The sequence below is a fragment of the Sus scrofa genome, chromosome X (genome assembly GCF_054392235.1).
Source record: "Sus scrofa isolate SSC_HxYL_T2T_F1_AM1 chromosome X, Sscrofa_HxYL_maternal_Yorkshire_Landrace_v2.0, whole genome shotgun sequence".
Classification (NCBI taxonomy): domain Eukaryota; kingdom Metazoa; phylum Chordata; class Mammalia; order Artiodactyla; family Suidae; genus Sus; species Sus scrofa.
The window spans coordinates 68,994,864-69,005,904 of NC_139401.1; the positions used below are offsets into that span (position 1 = coordinate 68,994,864).

Here is an 11,041-nt window from a genome sequence, read left to right on the forward strand (position 1 = left end):
AGTAACATTATGGAAAGTGGAGGTGGAAGGGGAGTTTAACTTTACAGTGGGGAAATCTGGCAAACACTATCTTAGGTGATCAAAGTTAATATCATCAATTATGTCATTTTGATGGCACTTTCCTTCAGTATGATGTGATGAGAAAGGAATTTCACTTTTAGTCTTCCTTCTGAAAATCCATAAACTCAGTCTAAGCATGAAACAAACATCAAACAAATCTGAATTGAGGAGCACTCTACAAAAAGTACCTGACTAATTCTCCTCAAAACTGTCAAGGTCATCAAAAACAAAAACACTTGCACCTTAAGTCCAACCAGGGTTACAATCTGCTAAAATATAAGATTTAAATAGGATCCAGTGTCTTATAATACTAAAAATGTCTAGGATATAATAAAAAATAACTCATCATATCAATAACCAAAAATCACAACTTAAATGAGCAAAACCTGTCAACAGATGCCGATACCAACATGACTCAGATGTTAAAGTTATCTGATAAGGACTTTAAAACAGCCATCATTAAATGCTTCAATAAGCAGTTATGAACACTGTTGAAATGAATGAATAATAGAAAATCTCAGCAAAGAAATAGAAGTTATAACAATGATTTAAATAGAAATTATTACATTGAAAAAATAAAATAACCAAAATAAAAAATCACAAGCTGGGTTCAATTATAGAACTTAGATGGCAGAAAAGAACTTGAACACAGACAAACAGAATTGACCCAAACTGAACAAAAAGAAAATAGACTAAAAAATAAATGAGCAAAACCACAATATCTGTGACAATAATAAAAGATCTAACATTCATGTCATCCGGATTCCAAAAAGAGAAGAGATTAAGAGCTGAAAAAAATATTCAAGGAAATAAAAGCTGAAAATTTATAAAATCTGGCAAAAAGCATAAGCTTACAGGGCTCACATGATTCTCTGTTCTATTTTTGCACCTGCCAGCGAGTCTGTAATTATGTCAAATAAAAAGAGGGAAAAAAATGGCATTTCTTCACCTCAAATCCTCTTTTGTTTGTGATCACCTCGGGGATATAAAGCTATAAAAGAGTAGCTATAATTTAAGTCCCCATTACTATAGAGCTCATTATATTGTAATTTGAACCCAATAACAATCCTAAGAAGTGATAATGATGATTATAATAATAATCACCTAATGTTTTAGAGTTTACTACATGCCAGGCATTGTGCCAAGTGCTTGACAGTCTTTATCGCAATGAATTATCAAAACAATCTTATGACCTAGGCACTACTAATTATCCCCATTGTACAGATAAGGAAACTGCTGACAAGTGGAATTTATTCATTTGACCCAGGTCACATAATATTCAAGTTTCATAACAAGAACCCAGATTTTTTTTTAAGCCTGTGGTTTAAAAAAAGCAATAAATATAAATTAAGGTTATGACTAAGTGAGAGAGAATGGGTCCCATTACCAAAGCGTAAATTATGGAATACTTAAGAGGAAATGAGATTTAATTTCTGTAATACTTTTACGTTGTTAAACTGCATTAGGAAGTTTTCTTTCAAAGCTTCAGCCTAGCAGTTACTATATACTCTAAGTCAACGAAGTAACAAACCTGACAAAGGAATGTAAATTAGTTGTTAATATCTATTCCAGCACTAGTGCCAAGAGATATTTTTAACATTAACTAGCAGCATCATTCAGTTTCTCCTGAAGATAGCATGGTGTGATGAAAAGAGCTCAAGCAATGAGATCAGATCTGAATTCTCACTCACTAGTTAAGTGATACTGACAAATGACTGACATTGCAATGGCCATATCTCAGATTTCTCACCTGAGATAACCACTCTTATCCAAATTCTACTGAAGACTCAACACTGGAATGTTCTGCAAATGCCACGTTAAGTTACAGTAACTGTATGCAAGTTTAATGCTTGATCATGAAATGTAAATTGTTTAATATGGCTCTTGGCAAGTAAAAGCACTTTTTCAGTTCCTCTAAGTGGTAAATAACATGTGCCTCATCATAGTGAGGAAGAGAACTCATTGCAAACCACTCACTCTTTCCTTATCCGCAGGATTCATAATAAACTCTAGGTGATATTTCAGACAACAAAGATTATTGTCCAAGTATCATTTCCACTTGTTACTAGCATACTCTGCATTAAAACATGTACATATATGCACAGATGTGAGCATGAAAACATACACAGTAATGCACAATATCGTTTTTTATTACCTCCTTTCACCTTCATGGAGAAGTATCAAATGATAAAACACTCCATATTGGTTCTACTTGTCAATCTCTCTGACCATGAGCTTCCTCTCATTCTGGATTCTAATTGTGTGTGTGTATGTGTGTGCGTGTGTGTGTGTGAGAGAGAGAGAAGAGAATGTCTCAGAGTACGTTAATTGTGAAAGAAAATTTAATAAAAGTAGTCATTTTTTACCATTTTTATGAAGTTGCCTTTTTTATTTTAGCACCAATATTACAAAATAAGACTACTTGGATGGCTTTTTTTCTTATGGCCAAGTGACATACGCAATTAGAAGTCAGAAGATTTGTATGCATTTTATTTATTTATTTATTTTTGCTATTTCTTGGGCCGCTCCCGCGGCATATGGAGGTTTCCAGGCTAGGGGTTGAATCGGAGCTGCAGCCAACAGCCTACACCAGAGCCACAGCAACGCTGGATCCAAGTCGCGTCTGCAACCTACACCACAGCTCACGGCAACGCCGGATCGTTAACCCACTGAGCAAGGGCAGGGACCGAACCCGCAACCTCATGGTTCCTCGTCAGATTCGTTAACCACTGCGCCACGATGGGAACTCCTTGTATGCATTTTAAATTCATACACAGATTCTCTATTTTATAGAGATAGCAAATTACAACTAGAGGTCTTAAAGGACTCTGGCCCTTATTAAACTTTCCTAGAGCATGTGCAAGTATACATGCTGGTGGGGTGGAAAGGGTTGAATCATCATGCAGGCCCCTAGTCCCTCCTCTTTGGCCTTTGTGCACGCATGCTGGTCAAAAGTAGTGGGTGAATATTCTTTCAGGTCCTGATGTTTTATGAAAGCACATTCTATGCATAAGAATACTTGTGACCTGTAAGACGGAAGGCAATTCAGGCCAAGGCATACTCTGGGATCAGGTGCCATAAGCAGCTTTGAAGGAAACTGGGAGTGGAAGCACATTCACACGTGTCAAAGTAGTCCATGTAAATTTATACTTTATATTCCTTTTGAAAAGGTTATCTGCTTTAAAATATTCAGCTACATGTTGCGCATATCTCTGTGGTAGCTAAAAACCAAATACCTATAGATGATATATAATTTCATGTGATTTTTCATTTTCTGTATTCTATTTATGTCTTGTTTCCAAATTTTAATTTAATGATGCATTTATTGGCCAGTGAACAAATGGCCTGTAATGAGTGTTGAGCCTGGTATACACAGTCACAAAGCTATGAATGCATTCAGCAGTGAGGAACACCAGAGTCAGAGTCACTTTATTTTCCTCTTCATTAACCATGCTATTTCAGTAACATAAGTACTGCTGCTAAACTTGCCACTTAGCTCTCTTTAACATTTGTGGAAATCGTGGAGATTCTACTATTAAAATGCAAAGTACGTACTTTCACTTTTTGTAAATTAGAAACAAATTGGGGGACAATTATTAATAATTTAATAAGAATTTACTGCACCCTTATTGTATACTGGTATTTGAGTATTTCATAGATCAACTTAATAATAAAAATAATAAAGATATATACCTATATAGCACTTATTATATATCATGCATATTTCAAGAACTTTACAAAAACCAATTAAACCTTCGGAAGAGTCTATGAGGTAAATGCACAATTATTACCATAATTTTACAGATATGAAAACTGAGACATAAAGTAACTTGCACAAGGCCACTCACCTAATAAGTTAGGAATTTGACTCCAAGTAGTCTGGCTTCAAAGACTAACCACTCTGCCATATGATATATAATACTAAGTACTATAATTTACACTATAAATCATTATGTACCCCCAAATGGAATTTTATTATATTTATGTATTTCAGTATATTCCCTAGGAATACCAAAATTCTAACAATGCCCAACAGTCAGCTCAACAATCCCTCTAGGACCATATGAATAATATACATTTTAAGAACAATTACAAAAAGAATTAAGGTAAAATTCTATTTTTAGTCATGCTTGAGCCCTAAACCCTAATACATGTTTCTGGTATATGGACTGAAGCTGATGACTTTTCCTCAAAGTCTAAAGGGCCTATACACTAGTCTAAATCCGAATTAAATGAACCTCCATCCCACCACAAGCTATGGGAGTGATGACAGTATCAAAGTACATTCCTGAGAAGGGGTGAAAAAGAAAAAAAATATAAAAAGCAGTCCCTGACATCAGGAAGTTGGCCTGGTACTCAGAGCTAGGCCATGTTATTCTATTATACATAAACCAGCTCAGAGAATACCAACCTCAGACAAGGTTACTCTGAGACCACAATAAAATGAGACAAAGCAAGACCTCTTAATTTTGTCTAAGCACAGACAAAAACAAGGCCAATGTGCCACCCAAAAAATATCAACCACCCCTGCCATTCTAGCTAAAATGAGTGGCTAAATCTCTTTACCATTTGCTGCCTTATTCTGTTCTAATTTCTCCTCCCTATAGATAAGATTCATTGAGCTACAAACACCCTGGCTTCCTTAGACCATCCACCAAAACATGCGACCAAGGCCCACATCCTAAAATATGTTTTCTAACACATACTTACTGATAACATACAATGGTTCCCCATGATGCATGTTCTCTATTCCCACAATGATGAATAAAACCCAGCCTGTTCAACTATGGGTATGTCCCGGGAAACCTTTGTCTGGAGACCACTGACATAAGAAATACAGTAAAGGGGACTAGCTTGCCCTTAGAGAAAACCCAGAAGCAGCTTTACTGCTTTATTTCATGGAGGCAAGAGAAAAGGGCAGGAGAGACTTCAAGTATCTGGTATTCCTCCCTGAAATAGCAAAATACACTCATGTTCCAGATGTTTTAGTGCACAGTAACAGCAACCACTATTAAAAGGAGCCTAACTTTTGTATGTAGGAGGGGCTTAGAGGGAGTCGCGAATTTAATAGAGATCAAGATTTAATGGCTGTGAAAAATGGGAAAAAGTCTGCATTTACCAAGTATACCCTGGAAGTGTTTCCTGATTTAGGTTCCTCTATAATAGGGAATTGTCTATTTCCCAATACCCTGTCAACACTACAACTCCAGAGAAAAGCTAGTCACTGTTTACCACTATCCCTGGGAGAAAGATATTTTAGAGGAATATCCTGTCCAGACAAGAAAAGGAGAGAAAAAAAGCCCATACCTTCCTCCCCAGTTGATTGTAGAGATGAGACAGTGGTAAGAAGAGCAGGCACTGTCATAAACTTACCTTTTTGAGACAAAATCCGAAGGAGGAGATATGTTCGATAGTGGAAGAATAAGTCACGAGCAGAGGAGCTTTTGTTCCACTTTCATTTTATAATTCTGTGGGATCACATCACAACCACCTGGGATGGAAGAGTGGATAGGCAGCAATAACGAGACAGAGTTAGCACTTCCTAGCCACTCTCAGCTCTCACATGGCATGGAAGGGACTAAGAAGTTCACTGTTGTCCCAGAGGGATAGATGTGACTTTCACAGAGTATGCTAAAGGGGGCAGCCAAACTTCTGGGTTTCCACACTTGAGGAAGGCAAAATCATCTCTGGGACAAAGTCAGCATTCTGATCAACCACATCCCATTGTCCCCAGTCAGTGCACATCCCCTCCCACCAATGTCATAAAGCAATATAAGGCCCTCTATATCCAGTTGAGGTTGTGGGAGAGTAGGTAAATCTGAAATATAGACTAACACACGAGATCCTGTTATTTTTGGAGTGTTTAAATTATTAACTGACAATGAAGTAACTAGATTAAAGTTGAGATTTTTGTTTCTCTGCAGCCCAGGGAGGTGGAGGTGGATTCACGATTAAGATCAGTTGTAAACAACAAAGATACACTTTCTTTGCACATCTAAGTATAGTTTTAGTAAATTTGCATGTATATTTAAACAAAAAGAAAAAAGAATGGTAGAAAATTATTCAAACATTAACAATGCTTATCTTTGGGGAGTGGGTATATGGATTTTAGTTTTAATGTATTTTTTAAATATTTTCCAAAAGTCCTGTAATTAACATATTACTGAAGATCAGTTTTATAACATGAGACACTGAAATTTTTATTTATTTTGTGGTGAAAGAACATTAAAAATCTTTGCAAAATGATAAAGTAATGCTTTCGATGAATGATTAAATGCACTATAGGAAAAGAGAAACTATACACTGTAATTACAGTTTATACAATTACACAGAATAATATGTGGCAATCTTTGGAAAATACTGCAATTAACACTTCACTGATAAACACCAATATGACTGCTTCATTGTTTATCATGGTCACATAAAATACAAGAGCCTATGCACACAAGCTGTTGTTAACAGTAAATGCCTGAAATTCTTAACCATATGCAGGCTTTTTCTCAAGCATTCGAGTTTTAAATTCTGCATTTTTACTACAAAATGAAGCATGCACAACAAAATTAAACCCACTGGCTAATACGTACTAAGAAAACACAAATGCAGTATACAAACAACAGCTAAAGAACCTTGGCTTGGTTCCAAGATTTTCTTTCTGAATAAATATTTATCTCATTTAGCAGTTCTGATAATATTCACAGCTATAGTTTAGTGCCTACATGACCAAAGGACTTCAGAAGGATTAAACTACACATCACTATAGTAATGTCTTAAATTATTTACCACAGTCTATATTTCTTGAAAGCATTCTACTACTAAAATGCAAGGTCAAATGAATTAGTATTCGAACTTTTATATTTCTAAGACATATGTTTTAACTGACACCTCAAGAAAAATTAAGAACACAACACTGTAATTAACTTCTTATATCTTGAGTAACTAGATCTAGGTCAGTTAAGTGCAGGGCTGTGTACACTCTGCCTTAGCGATCAATGTCTTCTACTATTGCCTCAAGATTTTTGCAACAGGCTTTAACCTCCTCAATTGCAGCCATCCAATTATCATAAATAATTTTGTCATAAATTTCATCATTAACTTCCCTAACTACCCCCTCCTGCTGAGATTCAAGTGCATCACCTGAGAAAAATAATACTGATCTTGGGATTATATAAGTACGAAAATTGTGACCAAGTAAAAAATCATCATTTCCATCCTTTCCATCTGAGTTGATTCCTTGAGGAGTAAAGAAATTGAAGAATGACTCCTTGGGAAAATCTTCAGTCACAGTTCGGATTGTTCCCCAGATTCGGTGTTTCTGCTTCTTCTTGATGGTTTTCAAAGTGACATTCTTTCCTTCATTCCAATCTATTTTACAGCCTATGCAATACTCAATCGCGGTTCCCCTATAGGGATGGGGATCATAATATGCTAGCCTTGACTTCAGCACATAAGTCTTTGTCAACAGATCATTTTTGAAATATTCATTTGGTTTGAAGTGAAATTCTAGTGTGAAACTGAGAGGCTCACCAGGATCTGAAAGTTTCACTTTAATATCTGTCAGGAGCTTCAGAATAGGCTCATCATATTTCTTAATCAAAGGAGTGAGTGTGTCAACGTTTTTTAAGACAGTCAGCCAAAAATCAGGAATTCCTTTAGGATCCTCTTCTTTATTTTCACCTCTGGCAGCCTCGCTGTCGTCGCCGTCGTCATCATCGTCGTCATCATCATCATCATCATCAGCGTCGTCATCATCCTTATCATTCTCAATAACATAATCATAATAGTCTTCTTCACAACCGTCATCCTCATCCATGTACTCATGTAGGAGACCCTCCTCATTACCATACAGCTCTTCCTCATCATACATCTCATCATCATCACAGTCTTCTGAGTCTGATTTATATTCACATTCCTCTTTTGTAGGTTCATAAATTGCATTGATTATCTGACGTCTTTTTTCCAATAAAGGTTGATACATTTCAGCAAACTTTCTTTCAATGCCATGAAACTCTCTCAGGAATTTGGATTCTAGGTTGGCCACTCTAGTTTGAAGTTTTTTGAGGGCTAACACACGGTATTTAACTTTCACAGGTAGACTTTCAACAAAGTCTGTATCTAAAAGATAACCGATAAGTCCTTTAGGACGGTCTGCGTCTGAGTCCTCATCAGTATCTTCACCTTTTTCCCCGCCTTCCCCGGACCCAGCAGCAGCATCTTCACCTTTTCCCCCTTCTTCCCCAGGCCCAGCGGCGGCTTCTTCACCGCGCTCCTCATCATCTCCAGGCCCGGCTGCGGCATCTTCACCGCGCTCCGGCTGTTCCCCGGGCCCTTCCATCATTACCTTATCACCAGCCTCTTCTTGACTGGATTCTAACAGTTCCTTGTAGTCGGCTGACTCGGCCATTTTTCAAAGGACCTCACAAGCCTAAGGTGGCTACCGCCAAGATCGGGAGACCTGACCTCCGCAAGGGAAGACTCACCGGAATATCAGAAGCGGCGGTGGCTGGGGCAGAGGTGGAACGAGCGGTAGCGGTCGGGTTGTGGGAGCCTGGAGCGACAGTCGAGGCTGCTGCAGGGACGAAGGCTGTGCTGAGGATACAAAAACGGCACAGAGGCAGCGGTGGCTGGGCTGGGGTGCAGAGAGCGGCGACGGCTTCCGTGACCGGTCCTGCAGGACCGAGCTAGAGACTGCAGAGAGCCGCAGTGGGCAGATCGCCTCCGCAAGCAGCAGCTGCTGCAAGGAAAAAACAGTGCCGCAATGTGATTACGCAGCCGTCTCTGGGCTAGATTTTTTTTTTTTTTTTTTTTTTTTTTTTTTTTTTTTTTTTTTGGTGCAAATAGCTTGCTGCGTCACTCCCTCCCTCCCCCACAACTCTACTCTAATTTCATTTGCTGGGCTGTAGTGACTGACAAACCATGAGCCAATAAGTTATTAGATCTATCAAGTTTCCAACTCTGCTCACCTTCCCAGGTTCTCTAACATGGCTGATTCATCCATCTCCCACTCGTCCCAGACCACCTGGGTTTTCTAGAAACCAGGTTTTATTAGTTTACTCTTTCGGTTTTCAACTGGTGGTTTTTTTTTTATAATTTCAAAAGAGCTAAGAGAAAATAATAACTAAAATGTTAGACAAGGCATTCACCCATCCTAAATCTGTCCGTTTAATTTGAGCCCTGGGCTCTGGGAAGGAGAGACGTGAGCAGGGGAGAAACTTATAAAAAGAGGTTAGAAGAGAAAACGCGAAAAAAACTAGCAACATTGGTCTCAGGGTGGTATAACTAACAGTGATTTTTAAAATTTTATATTATGTTTTTCTGTATTTCCCACAAGATGTATGCTAAGTGAGCAGTAATTTTAGATTAGAAAATCCTCCTAACATTTCCTGGAATATGGGGTGGGGACAGGAAAGAGGGGGCTAGATGGTTATATGTAAATTAGGGTGAAAGAGGGCCTGTGATGAAGAGCCAAAATGCTGTAGCCAACTGTAGGACAAATCCTAATGCTGACTTGCCACTTCTTGACGCAGGCTTTAAAGCCACTGGGAATTTTTAAAAGAAATGCTCAAATGTATAAGTAATTTTTTAAAATTCAACATTTGTTTGATAAACGTTATGGGAAATAATCTAAATTTCAGCATTAAAGACTCGGTTATCTAACCATGATAGATGTGTTCATAGGCTGGAACACTAAGCAGTCATTAAAATTTTTCCTTTGAGTAGGTATCATCGGTGATGTTTATTTTGCCCATATTTCTAATGCTGATCATTTATTAATTGAACAATTTTTAAAATGTTAAATGTCTTTTGTTTTCCAGATTTAAATAATAATTTCTAGAATGCTATTATCACAGATATAAACACTGTTCACATATTGTATTTCTTTACAAATTCTTTTAGAATACAGGTAAGGTTTTCTCTCTACTTCTTTTATCTCTGTGTTATATACCATTACAGAATTTACAAAATTCAACATTCAGACTCGCGTATCAATCTAAGTAGTTCCATAGCTGAGTCCTGCATTTCAGGTTTTCTTTTTCTGGTTCTGTAGTTGCAACATTCCTTGTGGTTTCTGATAATACATACAGTACATGTGCATTTTTTAAATTTAGAAAATGAAATTTTTAGAATATAACAGAAATCACTACTAGTCTCACAACCCTGAGAAAACCAATGTGAACATTTTGGTCCTTTTCTTTCTAACCTGTTTATGTAAATGTTGTATTAGGCTGGAGGTTTTTAAAAATAAAATTGGGATAGACTCATAAATTTTTCCTCTTGTTAACATATTTCAGTGTTCTTAGTTTCCAAAAGTGTAATTTTAGAAGAAAATCCACTTATTTAAATATGCTATATAGTTAAACTAAACTATTAAAGGACAAAGAGAAGGTATATTCATCTAATTTTAAAACTGAAGAGTCCTTTATAGTCATACATGCTGTCACAGAAATCATGAAGTAAATGATTTGATTTTATTACATGAAACAAAAGTATATGACGGAAAGCATATACATAGCATAAACAACCAAGAGAAAATAGATAAATTGGACTTCTTCAAATTAAAAACATTTGTGTATCAAAGGATACTATCAACAGAGTTAAAAGGCAACACATGGAACAGGAGAAAATATTTACAAATCATATAACTGGTAGGAATTAATATAGAGAATATATTAAGGGTTCCTACAACTCAACAACAACAAAAACCCAAGTAACGCAATTAAAAAATGGGCAAAGGACTTGAGTAACATATCTACAAAGAGATGCAAATGGCACATGAAAAGATGCTGAACATCATTAATTAGGGAAATGCAAATAAAAACAACAATGAAAGACCACTTCACATCCAATAGTGTAACTATTATGAAAATAATAAAAACAGAAAATAACGTGTCAGCAAAAATTTGGAGAAAATGAAACTTTGTGTATTGCTGAGAAATATAATGAAATGGTGTAGCAGCTGTGGAAAGCAGTATGTCAGATCCTC

At 36.8% G+C, this 11,041-nt stretch overlaps 1 protein-coding gene and 1 long non-coding RNA gene across 2 annotated transcripts in view; both read right to left on the reverse strand.

The window, feature by feature from the left end:
- Positions 1-5,552, reverse strand: part of LOC146394653 (uncharacterized) — a 37,439-nt gene extending 31,887 nt beyond the window's left edge. Inside the window, exon 1 of the long non-coding RNA XR_014835653.1 lies at positions 5,434-5,552. This is a non-coding gene — a long non-coding RNA (uncharacterized LOC146394653). The remainder of the gene's footprint in view (positions 1-5,433) is intronic.
- A 682-nt stretch (positions 5,553-6,234) lies between these two features.
- Positions 6,235-8,819, reverse strand: NAP1L2 (nucleosome assembly protein 1 like 2). The gene has a single exon (XM_003135186.6). The coding sequence runs from the start codon at positions 8,459-8,461 to the stop codon at positions 7,040-7,042; it is 1,422 nt and encodes a 473-aa protein (XP_003135234.1). The 5' UTR covers positions 8,462-8,819; the 3' UTR covers positions 6,235-7,039.
- Positions 8,820-11,041: the final 2,222 nt, after the last annotated feature.

Bases quoted from the DNA above. Each gene is read 5' to 3' on its own strand.
- NAP1L2 (XM_003135186.6), bottom strand. From the start codon at position 8,461: ATGGCCGAGTCAGCCGACTACAAGGAACTGTTAGAATCCAGTCAAGAA.